The 20989-nt window shown below is 45.7% G+C and overlaps 1 protein-coding gene across 3 annotated transcripts in view; it reads right to left on the reverse strand.

The window, feature by feature from the left end:
* Positions 1 to 20983, reverse strand: part of DHRS1 (dehydrogenase/reductase 1) — an 86329-nt gene extending 65346 nt beyond the window's left edge. The window contains exons 1-3 of one of the 3 annotated variants that reach the window (XM_085845193.1): positions 20784 to 20972; positions 9572 to 9724; positions 9346 to 9489 (exon numbers count right to left, since the gene is read on the reverse strand). In XM_085845193.1, coding sequence (XP_085701319.1) covers positions 9346 to 9489; positions 9572 to 9718 — 291 coding nt within the window. In that variant the 5' untranslated portion in view covers positions 9719 to 9724; positions 20784 to 20972. Of the gene's footprint in view, positions 1 to 9345; positions 9490 to 9571; positions 9725 to 20764 lie in introns of all 3 variants that reach the window. The other 2 variants (XM_085845192.1, XM_085845191.1) reach the window with 2 other exon arrangements.
* Positions 20984 to 20989: the final 6 nt, after the last annotated feature.

Raw genomic sequence — 20989 nt, forward strand, 5'->3', positions numbered from 1 at the left:
ATATGACCCAACTCTAGGAATGTGTCCTGGATTTCCCTGTTGCTGGTCAAGAGTTTCAAGGTGCTTGTCTTACCTTTGCCTGCAAACACACTGACAGTGTTACATCCTGTATGTGCATGCATCCCAATGAGAGCCCTACAGACATCTATGCCAACAGTGGCAGCAACCTTCATGATGTCAACGAGCCTCGTCCGGGTTCTAGTTCCACATTCCTGGAACAGTGGGACTCCAATGTTGTCATGAAATGCCAAGGACATTATGAAGACATCTGTGTCCTCTGAGCAGATCACTACAGCCTGATAGCCCTCTCTTGCTGCATGAGCAGCATAGAGAAGTAGGTGCTCATCTGCTTCTTCCTGTTGGCACTGAAGAGCTGGCACCTCCTCACTGCCCTTCGATGTGATTCTGTAACATTTGTCATTCACAGTTGCATGTAGAACCTTCCCCTGTATTTAAACATGGTATCCATTAATTAGGGTATGGGCAAAAAACTTCCGTACCACTATTTATGAAAACAAAATCACATGTTCTGCAATGTATCAGCACTGGACTATCAGTGCCTGTAATTGCAAACACTAATTGCTAGGCTAGTTTTAACAACTGTTTTGAAAAGCAAATAACATGAGTGACGTGCCTAACAATTTTCAAGAATATATAGCCCATAATAAGAGAGAACCATGAGTTTTAAATAGAATGTCTTCTTCTGTCTTACGCCAGTTTCAGAAAAGTTTATTTTGGGATGGGGTTACTAAATGGCGAATAACACACAAAAGGCTACCACCAATGCAATGCTATCACATAGTTTCTGACTGTAGCGATGTATACCCTGCCAAAAATTACGATGAGCATTATTCCCCTCGGATGGTACCAGTGGCCAAAAATTACCGGGTCTGGCTCATGGCCTAAAACTCAATTTCATAAATTTTTTTTTCTTTGCAGTTGTGAGGCTCACGGAAGAGCAAAGTAGAAGTGACAGTGGGACGAACATCAAGGTAATGAATGAAGAGGAAAGGAGGGAGGAGTGGAGGAAAACACTGAAACTAGCAAGTAAGATGGTTGGGTTATGAAGGGTTAATTGGGGGGGGGGAGGGGGTGTAATAAAGATCATTATGCCGGGTGTTGGCTTAATGGTTCGGGTGGTGGGTTTGGGATCCTAGGATTCAGAGTTCAAATCCTGATCCCCTGTTGAATTAATACCAGGTGGGGTTGACTCTGCCTGTCATCCTTCCGAGGTCGGCAAAATGAGTGCCAGCATGCTGGGGTCATGTGTCGGAGTGCCGACCCATCCAGGATTGTGCCCAATAGCCCAGGAGACTGCTTTGGCAGCACTTACTCTGCAAAGAGTATGGTCCCAATGGATGGATGGAATGAAGATCATTGGTCAGAATTGGTGATGACAAGAGATGGTGGTATACTGCTTGTTTGAAGCCCTGTGGGGAAGGTTGAGACAGAACAGCCTGCGGAAGGTTGTTCCAGAGTACATGGGGGAAGTGATGAACAAAAAGAGTTGAGGTGTGCAGACAGCCTGGATTTTGGAAGCCCAGCCAGGAGAGAATTACTCGAAAAGCATATGCATCCTGGAGTACATAGGAGAGGGTTGGGTGACAGAACAGAGGAAGCAATACAGGAAAATAGACGACAGAAAAGACACCACTGACATGCTTGCTATGCAAAAGCAACAGACAAGAGACAGGTGCAACGCTGGGGTACTAGGCCATAGCAGAGAGAAGTACTCCATCAAGCTACGCACAAAGATCTTGTCGACAAAGTAGTTCTGATTTTCCAAGGAAAGACTTGGATTGACACAGGAATGCCCACTGTATGGCTGGCTTTGGAGGCCAGCTTTGCCATCTTGTCAGTCCAGGAAAGGTCATAATTGATGGTGAGGCCTCAAAGTTCAAGATACTGAACTTCTTCCAGTTGGCGACCAAGGAAATAAGCGAGTTTATTTGACGGTCTTTCAGGAGAGATAAGGGTGAGTGAGATTTTCCAGGATTGAAGGACAAGTTCCATTTATCAGATGAGGGTCTAATTATTTCCAAAGCAAAGAGAGAGAGGAAACTGTTATGTGCTTAAATTAGCAGAGGGTACTGTACAACATTGTTGAGCCTTCTGAAAAAAAAAGGAAAAGGAAGATAGGGTTGTTCAGACATCAGTGTTGTCATTTATGTAGATGAGGAATAAGACTTGGCCCATAAAACTGTCTTGGGGAAACGACAGCCTCCACCAAGAGAGGAGGAGAGGGGGTTCCCTTGATAACCACACGTTGACTGCACGAGTGGAGGAAGTCAGAAACTCAGGGATGAAGGTGGTCTTATCTGCCATAGGCAGAGAGCTTGACAAGCAAAGTAAGATGCTAGACTGTGTCAAATGCTAGAGATATGTCCAGGGAGACTGTCATAACGTCTTTTTTGACAGAAGGAAGGTCTCCAACCATTTCTGCGAGAGGATCAGAGGCATGTCCAGAGTTAAGTGACTGGGAAGGAATCCAAAATGATAGAGATTGGTCTGTTTGTCAATAGGAAAGACGACATCAGAAGCAATGATGGATTCCATGACTTTGCTTTTAATTGGAAGCAAACTCACTCACGGGCTATAGTTTGGAGGGTCTGTTTTGCACCCTGCTTCTGGATGGGAGTGATGCTTGCTGACTTCCATGCCGAGGGAAGGCCGCCAAAGGAGGACAGCCTGAATAGGGCAGATCGAGGGGGAACAAGAATGGCAGAGTAGGATTTGAGAACATGGGCACTGATGCCATCCGGACCCGTCACAGAAGCATGGTCAAGGCCGGACAGAGTCCAGGAAATGGTGGGTATGTCGGGGTAGATGGGGGACAGAGTGGGATGGGTTGAGTCCATGAGATTTGGACGTAAAGACTAAGTTTATATATTCTTCCTTATCTCGGGCAGAGTCTGCAGTAACTCGGGTTGAGGTGAGGGACAGGACAGATGGGGAGCATATACCAGAGACAGACTTGACAAGGTGCCACCATGACTTGGAGCAAGGAGACTGGCTGAAGGTCAACCCAAAGTTTTGTATGATGATCTTTTGCTTACATCAGGATGGACACACACTTGTTGTTTCCCTTATGGAATAAATTAAAGTTACTCATTGTTGGGTTAGCTTTCCATGCTAAGAAAGCAAGGTGCTTCACTACAACGACCTTCCCCCAGTATTCAGTCTTCCAAGGTCTAGAAGTAGAAGATGGATAGGAAAGTTGCAGACGGGATGGGACAAACCGGTGGATGGAGAAAGTAGACGTGTGTGAAAGTAAACCAGGTAGAATCAAAATCACGTGCTATGGAAATGGTGGTCCAATCCACTTGTGAGAGGGCTGACTGAAGCCCATGCCAGTTGTCCCATGCAAGCAGCCACATTCTGCATCATTGAGGTTGCTACTTTACAATAGCTAGAGAGATTATAGGCTTTGAGAAGAAAGTGATGAGGGGAGCCAATAAGGGCAGAAGAAGAAGAGAAATTGTATGGAAAGTTTGTCATTCTTATACCCAGGAGCGGAGGACATACCAGGAGCAGAAATCTGGTTTGGGAAGTTTACAGATTGGGTCAGATTACAGACCCCCCCCCCCCCTCCCAGAGTTGCAGAAGGCCTTTGCCAGCTGGCATGACCAACAAGTAAAGTTGGAAAGCAACACAACACATGCATTATTGTATAAAAACAAAAAGACAACTGCCTAGGTGTGAGAATGCTCGTGTTTGAACGGAAACGAGTGGAAACAACATCTAGCCTGAGTTTTAGTGCGAATATAGTGTTTGCTTGGCATGTTATCAGGAGCATCCAAATCAAGGATGTTTCACAAGAGAAGGTCAAAATGTGAAACCATGTTCCACAGAGTTGTCATTTCTGGGCCACTCTCAGCTCCAAATAGTAACACAAGGCATTTATTCACACTGCCGTGGAGTATGACACCCATGTGGGCTTGTCATGTCATATCCCACCTTGTGCCCCCTGGCAGTGGTGGAATCCAAAGCCCAATTTGTGAAACTCACCAGGAAGCCAAGCTGCAAGCCCTACTCCTCTCCCGTTTGGAAAACAGGGCATCTTGTCTGCCAGCATTAGTTGGCGGATGTTCAAGATTCCACGGCGTCCTTCGTGAAGAGTAGATAAGCTATCGCCGGCAATCTTACGTGAACAAATTCCAAATTATTGTCCTGACTGACTGCGAGGAAGGCAATGGTAAACCACCCAGCATATCTCTTGCCAAGAAACTGCTTTGGCAGCACTGATGCTCTGTTCAGAGTAATGGATATTATTTGCTGTTGTCCACGCAAAAAACATGGAAATTTCCTTCCATTGGCTATTCAATTCAATACAACGAGCCAAACCCGCGCTCCGCGCGAAGTTTCGAAAGTGAGGGTTCGTTAGGACGTCAATGTATCCAGTGTTCACAATGTGATTTATAGAATTTCATTATCTACAATGTTTCTTGTTACATTTTTTTGCATCAAATGCACCTTCTGAGGAAGTCAGCAGGTGCAGAAGAGGGTTTTACATTGCAGACGCTGTTTTCTCGGAGTGGCATTACGCCTCTCGGCGGTGACGGTCTGTCGACGACAGACGTAGTGACGGCAGCGCGTCATTACGCCTCAGCGGTGACGTCACACGTCACTATGCAAACTAATGTAAAAATTAGAAAATCGTCAAAAATTCCCAAACCTGTCCGTATGGCGCGATCTCACATAGCCAATGCTGTTCATTAGACCACAGAGAACCCGCATGCTGAAAATGGCGACAATCCGTCCGGCAGTTTCGGAGGAGAAACGTCAAATTACGCACAGACGTTAACGGAAATAATATATAGGATTCATAGAAAGAGGGGAGGGGGGGATTGCATCCCACCTTTTCCACATTCTCATACAAGGTACAAATTGACGGGAGATCTGTTCGTATCACAAGCTGGGCAATCTTCATGGGTCTTTCCAGTTTCTTTAGACAAATGACCAAATGTACACATTAAATTGAAAGAAAGAATACTTTGAACCAAGGACTGATAAAGAAGAACCAAAACACCATTGTCGACGTGAAACTCTTTCGGTTTCCTTTAAAATGTACAATCTTTGGTTTGCTTCGGGAATTCCTTGGGAAAACTGGCCAACACTTGGGAATTCCTGCGATGATCCTCAATTAATACATCTGTACGGTACATGAGATGATGATGACACTTACTACAAAGACATTTTTGCAACACATCGCCAGAAAAACACTTGGATACAGCATTTCAATGACAGGGGAATGTGAAAGTCACGACTCCCACCTATTTGCATTGTTTAATGGTCAAGTCTTTCCCTTCCATAATAACTCAGACAAAATTACTGATGAATGTGATAATAATAATTATTATTATTATTATTAACACCTCCGACACTGATAGTGGACAGAGGTTTTGTTTTCACCCTTCTTTGTTACTTACGAAATCTAAGGATTTCGTAAGTATATTGATGACTCCTGTCATCTGTTTGTTTGTTTGTTTGTTTGTTTGTAGGCATGATAACTCGAGAAGGGAAGAAGCTACCATTGTCAAAATACACCACGTGATTCAGGAGGGTGATGGCTAGTGCTGATTAGATTTTGGTCAAAATCGGTCAAAGGTCAAGGTCACAGTGAGGTCAAACATTCGATTTTTGATGGTTTGGTACAGAATCATCATAGAAACTTCTGGTTTGCGTCGCTTCCTTCTCGAGAGACATATTTTATTAGACAAGGTCAGAGGTCAAGTTGACGATTTCGTAAGTACCAGTCTATGACTGCTTGTTTGTTTGTTTGTGAGCAGGAAATCTCAAAAAGTTATGGACGGATTCGCACAAACCTTGGTGGCCAGGTCAAGTCTGTGACAAGGACCAATTGATTAGATTCTGGTGAAAGTCCAGACACGACAATTTTTTTTAAAGTGATTCTTCACCGTTGAGAGATTGGGCCAAAAATAAAAACGATATATTTCGTACAATATCTCAAACAGCTACGGACAGATTCGGATTAAATTCAATGGACACATTGGGATGGTGACAAGAAGAACAAGACGATTCGATTTTGGTTTCGGTACAGAGGCAGATCTGGCCTATCAGTGGGATACAAAACAAACTGTTCAGCCTGAGGACAGAGGTATGGGCTCACCCGAGTGCAGTTCTGGAAAAAAATAATAATAATAAAGTTAAAATAAAATAAAATAAAGTTTCCGATTTACAAATGACCAATGATCGACTCAGCCACACATTATGTTGGGGATAGTGGCCGAAATTGAGAAAAATTATGTATTTCTTAGCCTTAATGCATCAATCCCATAATATTGTTGAGGTTCTCGGAACCACATGCATTCAACAGATAGTGGTCCCAAGACAGTTATTCCATTATTATACAGGTAGATAGTCCCTTTCCTTTTGTCTAGACTCTCGTGGGACAAGTAGGGAGTGCGTTGCGATGATCTAATTGCTAAGTTTTCTTAAATCATTTTCTTCTTCATTTCGTCTGATTATTCCTGAGGTAAATCAGCCACGTGCACCTTCGCTGTGAGGTGGGCCCTCATTGAGGCCAGCGCGTGCGGCGCCGTTGTGAGGAAACTGCAGCACAGAGCCCTCGTTCCCAAGCGAGCTCTAAACCCAACGTGTGCAGCGAATCATACGGTGCACGTAGCAGTGCGGGATGATCGACTCGAACTTCCGATGATCTGGGGAAGATTGCCGGTTGCATTAAAAAGGCAAACGAATGAATACCTCTTAAGAGGCTGCACGAATGGTGTTTTTCACAAGACAGGAAACGCAGCCAGCACGACGCCCATGCTGCCGAAATGCGTACGGAGGCCGATAAAGACATCTCCATGCCATGTTTGGCGGGATACGAGTGTGCGGAGTAGAAGCGGCTCGTTCCTTTTCAACCTCAATATCCAACACACGTTGGTGCTCGCCCCACACACACGCTAGTAGAGTCATGCAAACACAAGCGCTGGCCACGTGCGTAATGGCCAAACACCGCGCACGGTATAGAATGTGCTCAAAGGCAGACACGTACGCCGCTCGCGAAACATGCATGGATTTATCCATAACGATGTACCTTCGGCCCTCGCTGACAGCAGTGGATTCTCCACGGATGGTGAACGTCTTCTCGTCTCTATGGCCAGCGAAGCTGCGGTCGAGCCAGGGAATGTACAGTGCGGGCCGCGTTGGCGCGCGCGTTGATTGGCGCTGGTCGGGCGCCCAAGTGGGCATGCGGGACCCTCGGCCGGTCACCAGGGCATGGCCCGGGGGGTTTTTGCAGGACGATTCGCGTGCCAATTTCGGTGTGGGCGATTTGTGTCATATCGTGGGGTCGGAGCGGAATATTGCCGCTGTCTTAAATGACCTTGCCGGAAACGAAGTGAGGCGGTTTCCAGTCAAAGTTAGCGGGCCACGTGAGGGGTCGGGGCCAATGGGAGCACCCGATTCAGGTGATGACGTTTTGATTCGGGGTGGCCCCTCCCCCCACGTAGCAAGTCCTATAAAGGTCGGAGCAGTCCCTCCGCCTTTCTCTCTCTCTCTTTTCTCTTTCGCTCGCTCGATGTGGCCTCACCCTCATCCCCCGGCATGACCCGCCTCCTGCTGTCTGGACTCTGCCTCATCTCCGGCCACATGACGTCGACCCCACCCGCCTACCACTCCGTCCACGCACCCTGGACTCCGCCCCTTCTCCACGAACACGATCTCCACATGCTCTGCTGAAGCCAGAGATGACGTGCCAGCTGTCGGGTGCCGCACTACAGAGCATCCCCCCCGAAACATATCAGTGGCACATCATGCTATCAAGCACAAAGGTACCAAGAACATAGCCTCAACTCCTTTCCCTTCCTGGTTCAAAACTTTCTCTTCATCGGGTTTTCTGTGTGCGTGTGCGTGTGCGTGTGTCCTGGCACTTGTCTACTTAAGTAAGACTGCAGAAGATCGTTATTATTTTCACGTTAAGTCTGCTCTGTGAACCTTTTGTAAGTTGCTTGTTCCTTTGCTCACCACACCTGTCTCTCCTATCTCTGCACAACACACCCCAATAAATATTGACCGTGCCACATACCTTTCCTCGCCCATTGTTCATAAATTATTATTAAAAATGTTCCCAGCTCGTCTTTGTGGTTTCTTTCATAGATCCAGCATGGTCCGAATCCTAGCTTAGCTGGGACTTTATTCCCAACAATCCGTTCCTTTTAGCCGGAACGTCCTTGGCAGTGTCGCTTGGCTGCATCCGATCCGGAAAAGTGATCCGATCGGGTAGAGTGATCCGGTTTGGACAAGGCTTACCCAGGGCGTGTTCCCCGGGAATTAAACCACGTGATTAATTAGGTAACTCGATTAACCCATAGATGGGAGGACCCTAGGTCATGCGGTTGAGTTATTGGCGTCCACGGTCAGTGAAGCGACCCACCGCGTCACGGAATTATGCGTGTGCGATGGCCTATAATTCCGGGGAGTCTGGTCAGAACCGAGATAGCTTCCCCCACCTGGTGGTCTTCTCACCGGACCCCCGGCCCGCAACAATATGTTGGAGCTGTGTAGTTCACCTCAATTAATACTTCGATGGGAACACTGAATAGGATACCGGGCTTTGTACGTCAAATAGCAGCAAAAAGCTCTGTTGACAGTATGCTCAGCTAGATTTTGACAACATACTCACCTATTGTCTAATCTGAGATTTATTTATTTTTCACCCATGGAGTGAAATATTACTAGAATTGTTCCCGTTTAGCATTTCCGTCTCATCTAAACCCATGGCTCCTGATGACCGAATCACATGTTGAAACCTCACATAGCGAGTGGATTTGTTCAAGATCTACCGATGACCTTTGAATTCATGCAAACATACACCGACGTTTCCCAAGTGTCCTTTTCCGACATGCAATTGCACTACAAGTTCTGGGCTGACAGGATAGCCGAGACGTATGCACACTCGCCTCAAAGCCGTCTAGCCTGGGTTTGAATCCCCGTGTTTTACAGGCAGGGTGATTCATCAATGGACGTTAACCGTCCCTTGATGCCTTGATGAGTAAGGGGGTGCCGTCCCTCGCATGGACGTTCACGTGGGCGTCCCGTCTGTCAGCATTCGTTGGTGAGCGTTGAACATCTCACGGTGTCCCTCGCGAAGACTAGCCGGCATCATGAACCAATTACAAATTCCTACCCTAATCTACAGAGGGTATTGCATCAGCAGCACAGCCGTGCTCTCAGCCAATGACGCTACCCCGCAGCCTTGTGCTGCATACAAACGAAGAATAATATTCCATGTTCGAGCATATATTATTTCACAGTGATCAAAGAGTTTAAAACATGGTCGATAAGAATGAGCACGAAGTTTACGTAAAGTTCACTCACATCAACTCCAGCATAGGCATTGTTCACAAGGATGTCCAGTCTTCCATTCTGCTCTTTCTTCACTTGATCAAAGAGACTCTGAATTTCCAAGTCATTTGTCGAATCACAGCGTACAGGAAGGCAGCGGCCTCCACGATTTTCGATCTAAAAACAGATACCAGAGTTAAACAATCACCGCCATAGGGTTTGAACCACCAAAGCAGGCAGAAGCTCCAGGATGTCCGACCTCGTTTGCAGCGTCTCTGAGGGTTTCCACGTTCCTCCCCGTGATGTAGACAGTGGCCCCAGCGCCACACAACTGCAACGCAATACCCTTTCCAATGCCTCTCGATGCACCCGTTACTACACACACTTTGCCGGCCAACTGCGCCATTGCACCCTGTCGTGAAAAACAAAAACAAACAAAAAACAACAAAAAGAGCAATGAGAGATTGCAGACTCCAACCAGGACTTGTTTTGTGTGGTGTTTGTGTACTGGTGTTATCTAATTAGAGACAATTACAACTGCCACTTTATAAATGCTGGCAGTGATGACCGGTTCAGCCATTTCAGAGAAGATTTTTGAAGGTTAAAAAACAAACAAACAAACAAACAAACAAAAAAAAACAATATGGCTGCCGAATCACGTGACCGATGACGTCATCAAAAACAGTTTGTGGACCATTTTATCCTTAGATGACCCTCAAAAATTTTCATACCGATTGGATGTAGCGTTCTTCACATGCAATTATGATGTCATAACGAAGGCACCTATGATGTCATAAAAAAATCACACTCATTCCCCATGAGGAGTACTTGCCGTGTTCCAAGTTTCAATTTTTTTTTCCTTGGTGCGGTTTCAGATACAAATGTCCAAAGTTTTCCGTATTTCCAACGTGGCTGCCACACCACGTGACCAATGACGTCATGAAAAAAGCTTGTGGACCAGGGTGACCTACCCTCTCCTTCGGAAATTTTTTCATATGTGGAAAAGAACTGAAGGATGAATTTCTCTTCTGTGAAACTCTCCAACAAACCACAAAGGCTGCTGACATAATGCAGAAAATAGAAAACTTCTATGAAAGGAACAATCTCACATGGGACATAGTCGGTTCAATTTGTACTGATGGAGCCCCAGCCATGATGGGAGTTAGATCAGGCTTCACTGCACTTGTAAAACAAAAGGCACCCCATGTGGTATTGTTACGGATCTGGAAACCATTTGCATTCAACATACAGGTCCCAAAAGTCAGTTATCCCGTTAAGTACATGTGTAGTCAGATCCCTTTCCTTTTGTCTAGTGGGAGAATCAAAAATTGCGTTGCAACTTCTTTTAGTTAGGTTATTAAATCTTTACATCTAACAACCAACAAGCCATCTGCATGACCCCTCGGCCCGTCACGATCCACCGCCAACCGGCTGCACCACCAACGTACCTTTGTAGCATTGATACTGTTACTCGTCGAGTGTGGGCCCGCGTGGAGGACTGGCTGGGGTTTCCCGGGAGGGGCCGTTACAGCGTTATACTGTTACTCATCAATTTGACCCTGCGTGGAAAGAGCGGTTGGGGTTTCCCAGCAGGGGTCAAGGCCCCACCCCAGAAAGGTGGGCCGTCGTACCCTGTCCAATGAGGGGCGGACAGCAAGGCGTTTTTCGCCAAGAGCCCCTCCCCGTGGTGGGAGGAGATATATCTCTGAGACTCTCTGAGTAAGGAGGAGTTTTCACGGCGGCTGTGAGCAGTCTGGTGCGTTCTTCACGGTGGCTGTTATGGGGAGAGGAGTTCTGTGGACCCCGCCTATTCACCACGCGAGCTCTGCCACGAGCCGCGAGTCCCACAAGTGCGACTGGGACCAAACCGACGACCTTTGGCAGGTGCCGCACTATAGAGCACGCTTTCCCTCCGACGACCTGGTACCCACCGAACTCTGACCCCCAGCTTGTCTCTCTTCATGGCTGCGAGGGTCAGATAAAGACTCTGGGGTTTCTTTTTTGGGTGTGTGTCTGCTTGCGGGCCCGTCTTTAAGTCGAACTGAGTAAGTGTTTTTGCTTATTGTAAATATTTCCCTGCTTGCATATTCGTGCCATGTCTTGCCTTTGTCTATATTTACTGTTAATAAATTTATTATAAATGTTCCCAGTCCGTTTCTGTCCTTTCTTACATTGGTCTAGCATGGTCCGGGCCTGAGTATAAGCAGGGTTTCATCCCCGGTAATCAGTCTATCATAGTCGGGACGTCCTGGGCAGGCCCCGCTTGACTGCAACGAGCCGGAAAGGTAGGTGGCAAAGCAGAAGTTGGTACTGTGAATCTACCGCTGCCGGTATCATAAATCCGGTTTGACCAGACGTTCCGAGGGCGTTGCTTCCCCGGTACTTTAAATCGCGTAGCTACTCAGGTAAATTGGTTTTCGACAAACAGACCCTGTGCTACGCGGTTAAGATATTGGCGTCCACGGTCGGTTCAGCGACCCGCCAGCTCACGGAATTATCTGGAGCGACGGCCTACAATTCCAGGGAGTCTGGTGGGAGACGGCTTAACCTCCCCCACCTCGTGTTCTCACCACCGATCCCCAGCCCGCAACAATATCAACGCATTGTGTTCTTCCCAGTTAAGCATTAGCTGCGAAACCCCTTCCTAAAAATCTGAAAATGGTTTTGCAGAAAGTTATTGAGGCTGTTAATTTCATTTGTGCCCGAGCACTGAATCACCGCTTGTTCAAAAGATTTTTGTGATGAGATGGACTCTGAGCATTCAATTATTTTGCTTCATACTGAGGTGAGGTGGCTCTCACGTGGACTTATTCTTAACTGAGTGTTTGAGCTCCGTACTGAGGTGGAGATTTTTCTTCCTGACCGGGATTCAAAGCTGTGGGAAAAGTTTTTTGATTCAAAGTTCATCGCCTCTTTAGGGTATCTCTCAGATATATTTACCCATCTTAACCAAGTCAACAAACAAGTCCAGGGAAAAATCAGTCACCATCGTTGAAGCAGGTGAAAAGATGAAAGCATTGCAGACAAAGCTGGATTTATTGGCACGAAGAGTTCATCAAAAAAATTTTTGCAAATTTTCCAAACTTGGATGAGGCCATTACAGAAGAACCTGGTGCGTTACCTGAAATAAATGAAGACATCACCGCACATTTGAACTTCTTGAAGCATCACTTCACTGACTACTTTCCAGAAGACCTGATACCTACAGAAAGATGGATATCAAGACCTTTTACCACTGATCTGTCAGAAATGAGAGATGACAACCCAGCAAAAGAGAAGCTGATTGATCTTCAGTCCTCTGCTAGTCTTAAGGAAGAATTTCATAGAGTTGGTGTTGATTTCTGGATGAAACTCACAGATTCATTCCCACTTCGTACTCAGCGAGCCTTCAAAGTGCTTGTTCCCTTTGTCACCACATATCTATGTGAATCAGGTTTCTCTACTTTAGTAGCAATGAAGACAAAGGCAAGGGACCGCCTGAAAGCCGATGACGACACGAGGGTAGCGTTGTCATCAACAGCTACTCAAATTCACTCAATGAATCAGCAGAGTTCCCACTGATAATGCTTCTGGTATTTTTGTTTGATACAAGTGGACTGTATGTTTGTTTTTTCCTTTATCGAAGTTTATTTTGTGCAAAACCTTAAAAATAAAATTGTTCCATCTTTTTTTCTGTGCCTCTACGCCGGCTGCGCATTTTTTTGCATGGGAGTAAGGGGGTAAATTGTGAAATACATCAAACCGAGGGGGTAAATTACAGAGGAAGGGTTGAGAATCACTGCTCAAGACCATCCTGCCAGCCCTGACCACAAGGCACTAAAAAAACAAAATAAAATTTCAAAAAAATTCTAAAAATACATAGTTTTGTCAAAAATCTGTGGTTCGAGACCAACTGATCTGACTCTTTCTTAAAAAAGGGAATCTGAATTGTGAGATCAAGTGGTTGTGAGTGCTAACCTTGTTAATCATGGTAAAATGTGCACATTTCATTTATCACTCGTTGAGGACTCAAATCGTTAGGTTTAATTTAAAACTTGATGTGACGGTAGATCTGGCGATGACGTCACAGCCGACATTTTTAAAGAGCTCCAATACCTCAAATTTGACACAACACCCCTGGTGAGATTAGGCCATATAAATCCATAATAGTCAGGGCAGGATTTCAACAAGCCAGCTGAACTCTGTACGTTTTTCATGTTAAACGTTTGCAGAGAACCTTTTTAATACTAGAAGGGCACTCGGTGGAGTGCATACCTCCGCCATGCAATGCCTGATCCGTGAGAACATATCGGGCCCAATACATTCTCGAAATGTCATGGTAGATATCATTTTTGGCCCCATCTCTCAATGGTAAAGAGTCACTTTTAAAATTCTAGTAGTTGGATCCGGATCCGGATCGTCACCAAAATCGAATTAATTCGTCCTTGGCCAACACCAAACCTGTCCACAACTTTTTGAGATATCATGCTATATATCGTTTTTGACTCTATCTCTCAATAGTGAAAAATCACTATAAAAAAGTTCTCGTAGTTGGATCCGGATCCGGATCTTCACCAAAATCTCATCACTTTGTCCTTGTCACACACCGAACCTGTCCACAGCTTTTTGACATATCCTGCACACAAACAGACAGAAAGGGGGTGAAAAACATTACCTCCTTTCACCTTCCGTGGCGGAAGTAAAAATCCGGTGGTGCTGAATTGAACACCACTGAAGTTCTGATACCCAAATCGGGAAATCATAAAATGCACGATATCATTCATGTTTGTCAGGAAATAAAAGCAAATTTGAAATGCAACTAAATATGAACCAATCGTACCTGGAACAGGGACGATCATCACAAAGGCCCTTTTCAAAATAAATAAATAAATAAATATATCAAAACGTGCTAAACAACTCAGGTATGTATTTTTCTATGTGGATCGAGGTTAAGTAACATAAATGGCTCTCGAGTCTCCATTTCACCCATGTATAAATCGTTATACCCAACCAAAGCAACCATGGAAGCCTTGAATAACGATGAGAACCAACGAAACGGTGATGCGGGCGGACACGGTCTACTGTCCTACCCGGACGGTCACCAATTTAGCGCCAGAGTCCTTGGGACTGCACCGCCGTCTGCCGGGAGAGCCCAAAAGATCTTTGCTTCGGTTTTCGATGACACAGTGTCTCCAAAGAGCCCGTCACCTACGGTGCGTTCGCCGGTTCAAAAGACCCTTGATGAAGGGCACATTTGTATCCTAATGAGGTTTAGGTGATAATTTCCAACGGTTGTGGATTTACTCACACTGTGGTTATATGTTCCAATTCAGTACCGCACACAAAACCAGCACTCCATTAGTGAACAAACAGGGTTTTTGAAAAGGAATACGGAGAGACAGAGAGACAAGCCGGTAGGCGACGATGGGTTGCCGAGCATGGAAACTCTAAGATATGAGCCAAATGGATGTCATATAGTGGATAGGGAATCACCTTAAGATTATGCATATCAAATCTCATCGAGTTCCATCCACTGATAACTACTCGGTATCCATTTGAATGAAAAGTACCGAAAATGCGGTGTGAAATCGGAAATCCCCAAAGTTCGAGGGGGTGCTATGGGTGAACAAAGATCTAAATCGAAAATCCGGCTTGTTCGTTTGTGCACAATGTATTCCAGACGATTAGTGTGAATTTTCATGACCATCCGACCATAACCCTAGGAGGAGTAGCATTTGGCGCGAAGGCACCTCCAGCTCTCGCATATTATCAAATTTTGCACTAATTGACCTTTGACCCCTGACCTAAGCGAAATCGGTTAATATGTCCTGAGGCAAAGTTGTAGTACTCATTGAGTACTATCAACCTGCAAAGTTTCATTCGTATCGATGCACTCACCTGGTCGCTAGGGGGGCCTTCAATTTTCGCCAATTTTCGCGCATACCCTAATTGCAGGGGGCGCTGCGGGTAAAGTATTCCATTTATCACAAAAATCGGAATACATTTGATAGAGCATCACCTGTAGATCATTCGTGCCAAATTTCATAAGCCTATGTGGGATAATGGCTTTCGGAATTGATTTCGCGTGAACGGTACCGATTTTGAAGGTTTTTCGGTTGTTCCTAGGGAACCAAAGCGTCCCTAGCAACCATCACAATTTCCAAAGCACGAGGTCATAAGATGTACCTACCACCCGAGTTTGGTCAAAATCCACCCACGTTTACTACCAATTATGCTGATGACAAACGAACAAACATCCAAACAACATCCAAACAAACAGACAGAATTACTGACAATAAGGGTCACCTATTTCGGCGACCCAACAGAGAGACAGACAGACAGCACTTAAACAGACCATCAAATCCCACACGTCCCTCACACAATTCCAGTGGCTTAATGCTCATCTGTTAACTTAGACCTGTGCTCTCACACACACTAAAGACGTAAAGAGCTGACAGGACCGGAAAGACTTTTCCACGCATGATGTTTGCGGTGTCTATGGCGGCAAGCTGGTTCACGGGTCATGTTGCACTACTCGCCCAGACTCCATGTGGCTCGTCTCTGGAACGCCATTCACACTCTTCTGGGGGCCTTTCTCCTTCCCTTCACTCACCAGCAACGCGCACTACACCAACACATGTGTGCACTCTTCCCACACCTGTCTCACCAACTACTGTCGCACAGCTCTGCACGCACGGGACGACGATGACGACTCCTTCTCCATTTACATAAATCCCATGCCGAGTTGCACAGTGGGCTTTGAGGATTTAAATCTAAACTTGCAAAGTTTCTGTGGTACCGTGCCCCTGGGCTCGCAATCTTCTCAACTCCTTTGGGGAAAATAGGGGCTCCACTGTATCCGCACCTTATCTGATTTTCCTTTTCAAAGGAACACATTTAAACAGATCACAAATGGGAAGTGATTTAGAAGATCAGGGTGGGAGGTGGTGGTGGTGGTGGTGTTGGTGGTGGTGGCTTCAGACACATTATAGAAAGGCAGGAATTTAGTTTCTGCTACACATGGTTCGACAGGTGTCCTACCACTTGACACAGAAACCAAACACTCATTAATCCAATGACTGTCCCTGCAACAACATGCTTCGGGAATGTAAACTACTCTTTACAGTCACTGCCAGGTGCACGAGAAAGGCCACAATACACAGGCTACAGAAGAGTAATGGGCAACAACTCTTTCCTTCTTCCAGTTCTGGCTTCACCTCATCCCCGAGAACAGAAGTCAAACGACGGTGACGCGCCGCTCCTGCGCATGCTCCCATACCTGACCTGAACTTGCAGGACCTGCTGGACGTTGGACCTTCCATTTGTAAGAATCGTTTGATCAAGCGAGGAGAGTGACAGACTGAAGAAACCCTGTGTACACGAATGTATCACCTTCTGGGACAACAAAGCATCTGGTAGCTTGTGGTGCACACAGCTATTGATGTTTGTGTATATTGCTGCATGACGGAATGCTCACTCAAGATCAAGGGTCCTCGAGGCGTGCTTTCCAAAGAAAGGAATAAATTACTTTCTTGAAAAGTTTGTTTGATCCACTGATTTTATATTTATGACTGCAAGTCTATCGATAAATTCTTACTTGGTGGGGTTAAGCTGTTTTCTAAATAATAACCAGTAATAAGCGTCGTCCACAACCATCCTGGACCTTGTTGTGGAACATCGGATGAGGTCCTCACATTTTCTCCACAACCACTCGAGCAATTGGAACAAACCTTTCAACATACGATTGCCTACCCACGTAGCTTGTTATGTATATACTGTATATATATATATATATATATATATATATATATATATATATATATATATATATATATATATATATATATATATATTTTTTTTTTTTCTTAAACCAAAGTTAAATGACTGATTGGAAGGAAAATGCGGCCGAGGTTCCAAAAGAGAAATCCATTTCCTACAAGCGCGAGTTGCAGTGTTTCACGTATCAGGAATAAACAGCGTGGACCTCGCTTCGCTCACCCTCGCCGAATAAAACTACCTTTTGGGGAAAGTGGTGTTAATTCAGCCACCAGGGTGCTAAATATTCCACTACAGCACGGAGTAGCTGTGTACACACACACACTCATGTCGAGGCTCATGGAGGAGCTGGTAAGTCATTCTACATTTGTCGTTTCTGAAGACCCCTTGGTGAACTCAGCACCATCTATTTTTAGGAGATACTGTCCCCTTTTTAAAAACTATAACATAGATATGTGTGATAACGGGTACACAGATTCCTACCACGGCTCTGTATGCAAGCTGGAGTGAATCATCATAATCATTATCATCAGACTACTACAACTACAATTTGAGAAGAATCTATTGATTTCACTTCCAAACATTCGAGAACCATTGGACGGAATGAGTGTAAAACTGGTTGTCCTCAGTAATGCCTGGGAAGGTTTAACGCGGTAAAAGGAATCGATAGTTTCAAGGGTTCATGATGGGGGTGGAAGGCAACTTCTCAATGTAAATAATTATCGTATAGTGCCACCCCCCAATGGGTGGGGGGCAATTCTGGGGGAATTATCCTGTCCTAGGACGGGTTCCTCAATTGTGTTTCAAACTCTCATGACTCCTGCACATGCAAACTCTATAGTCTGTCAACCTGGGTCTCTTCACCTGCATATTAACCTGGGTCTCTTCACCTGCACATTAACCTGGGTCTCTTTACCTGCACATTAACCTGGGTCTCTTTACCTGCGTATTAACCTGGGTCTCTTTACCTGCGTATTAACCTGGGTCTCTTTACCTACGTATTAACCTGGGTCTCTTTACCTGCACATTAACCTGGGTCTCTTTACCTGCACATTAACCTGGGTCTCTTTACCTGCGTATTAACCTGGGTCTCTTTACCTGCGTATTAACCTGGGTCTCTTTACCTGCGTATTAACCTGGGTCTCTTTACCTGCACATTAACCTGGGTCTCTTTACCTGCACATTAACCTGGGTCTCTTTACCTGCACATTAACCTGGGTCTCTTTACCTGCACATTAACCTGGGTCTCTTTACCTGCACATTAACCTGGGTCTCTTTACCTGCGTATTAACCTGGGTCTCTTTACCTGCGTATTAACCTGGGTCTCTTTACCTGCGTATTAACCTGGGTCTCTTTACCTGCACATTAACCTGGGTCTCTTTACCTGCACATTAACCTGGGTCTCTTTACCTGCACATTAACCTGGGTCTCTTTACCTGCACATTAACCTGGGTCTCTTTACCTGCACATTAACCTGGGTCTCTTTACCTGCACATTAACCTGGGTCTCTTTACCTGCACATTAACCTGGGTCTCTTTACCTGCACATTAACCTGGGTCTCTTTACCTGCACATTAACCTGGGTCTCTTTACCTGCACATTAACCTGGGTCTCTTTACCTGCACATTAACCTGGGTCTCTTTACCTGCACATTAACCTGGGTCTCTTTACCTGCACATTAACCTGGGTCTCTTTACCTGCGTATTATCCTGGGTCTCTTGACCTGCGTATTAACCTGGGTCTCTTTACCTGCGTATTAACCTGGGTCTCTTTACCTGCGTATTAACCTGGGTCTCTTTAACCTGGGTATTAACCTGGGTCTCTTTACCTGCGTATTAACCTGGGTCTCTTTACCTGCGTATTAACCTGGGTCTCTTCACCTGCGTATTAACCTGGGTCTCTTTACCTGCGTATTAACCTGGGTCTCTTTACCTGCGTATTAACCTGGGTCTCTTCACCTGCGTATTAACCTGGGTCTCTTCACCTGCGTATTAACCTGGGTCTCTTTACCTGCGTATTAACCTGGGTCTCTTTACCTGCGTATTAACCTGGGTCTCTTTACCTGCGTATTAACCTGGGTCTCTTTACCTGCACATTAACCTGGGTCTCTTTACCTGCGCATTAACCTGGGTCTCTTTACCTGCACATTAACCTGGGTCTCTTTACCTGCACATTAACCTGGGTCTCTTTACCTGCGTATTATCCTGGGTCTCTTGACCTGCGTATTAACCTGGGTCTCTTTACCTGCGTATTAACCTGGGTCTCTTTACCTGCGTATTAACCTGGGTCTCTTTAACCTGGGTATTAACCTGGGTCTCTTTACCTGCGTATTAACCTGGGTCTCTTTACCTGCGTATTAACCTGGGTCTCTTCACCTGCGTATTAACCTGGGTCTCTTTACCTGCGTATTAACCTGGGTCTCTTTACCTGCGTATTAACCTGGGTCTCTTTACCTGCGTATTAACCTGGGTCTCTTCACCTGCGTATTAACCTGGGTCTCTTTACCTGCGTATTAACCTGGGTCTCTTTACCTGCGTATTAACCTGGGTCTCTTTACCTGCGTATTAACCTGGGTCTCTTTACCTGCACATTAACCTGGGTCTCTTTACCTGCACATTAACCTGGGTCTCTTTACCTGCACATTAACCTGGGTCTCTTTACCTGCACATTAACCTGGGTCTCTTTACCTGCGTATTATCCTGGGTCTCTTTACCTGCGTATTAACCTGGGTCTCTTTACCTGCGTATTAACCTGGGTCTCTTTACCTGCGTATTAACCTGGGTCTCTTTACCTGCGTATTAACCTGGGTCTCTTTAACCTGGGTATTAACCTGGGTCTCTTTACCTGCGTATTAACCTGGGTCTCTTTACCTGCGTATTAACCTGGGTCTCTTTACCTGCGTATTAACCTGGGTCTCTTCACCTGCGTATTAACCTGGGTCTCTTCACCTGCACATTAACCTGGGTCTCTTTACCTGCACATTAACCTGGGTCTCTTCACCTGCGTATTAACCTGGGTCTCTTTACCTGCGTATTAACCTGGGTCTCTTTACCTGCGTATTAACCTGGGTCTCTTTACCTGCGTATTAACCTGGGTCTCTTTACCTGCGTATTAACCTGGGTCTCTTTACCTGCGTATTAACCTGGGTCTCTTCACCTGCGTATTAACCTGGCCCTGCAGTGGGTCGAGGGAGGGAATCAAACTGCCACAAGTTCCTTCGTTTTGGATAACTTGTGATGTCGAGCCAAACCGTGCCTCCAGAAAAGATGCAACCAACCACCAGGTGTCCCACACGCATCACAGGTGGAGGAGTATTCGCAAACCAAACACCTCTGACTCGGAAGAACAGATCCCACCGCTGTCAACGGGAAATAATTTCATGTTGTTGTTGTTGTTGTTGTTGTTGTTGTTGTTGTTGTTGTTGTTGTTGTTGTTGTTGTTGTTGTTGTTGTTGTTGTTGTTGTTGTTGTTGTTGTTGTTGTTGTTGTTGTTGTTGTTGTTGTTGTTGTTGTTGTTGTTGTTGTTGTTGTTGTTGTTGTTGTTGTTGTTGTTGTTGTTGTTGTTTACATGTTACGACTATCACTGACAGTCACCAATCGATCCTGACTGTGCACCTGGAACGAACACGACCCTGCGAAATGGCCCTCCAGGCCAAAACTGTCATCTCAGCCGCGCCATGACCAAGACAGAACACTCACCTTCAGACACAACACGAACCTCAACACAATGAACAGCAGTCACCAGTCACCACCAAAACCACGGCACCACCAGACTGCAGGCAACAGTGGAGAGCAGCAACCTCGGTTCTGACTCGTCACGAGGAAGTTCACCAGTGTGATTGTTAACCACGCCCACAGGACGAGGAGGTGGACGAGGAGGTGGACGAGGAGGTGGACGAGGAGGTGGACGAGGAGGTGGAGGTG

The sequence above is a fragment of the Eptatretus burgeri genome, chromosome 11, assembly GCF_056783735.1.
Source record: "Eptatretus burgeri isolate ZD-2024b chromosome 11, Ebu_testis_v1, whole genome shotgun sequence".
Lineage (NCBI taxonomy): Eukaryota > Metazoa > Chordata > Myxini > Myxiniformes > Myxinidae > Eptatretus > Eptatretus burgeri.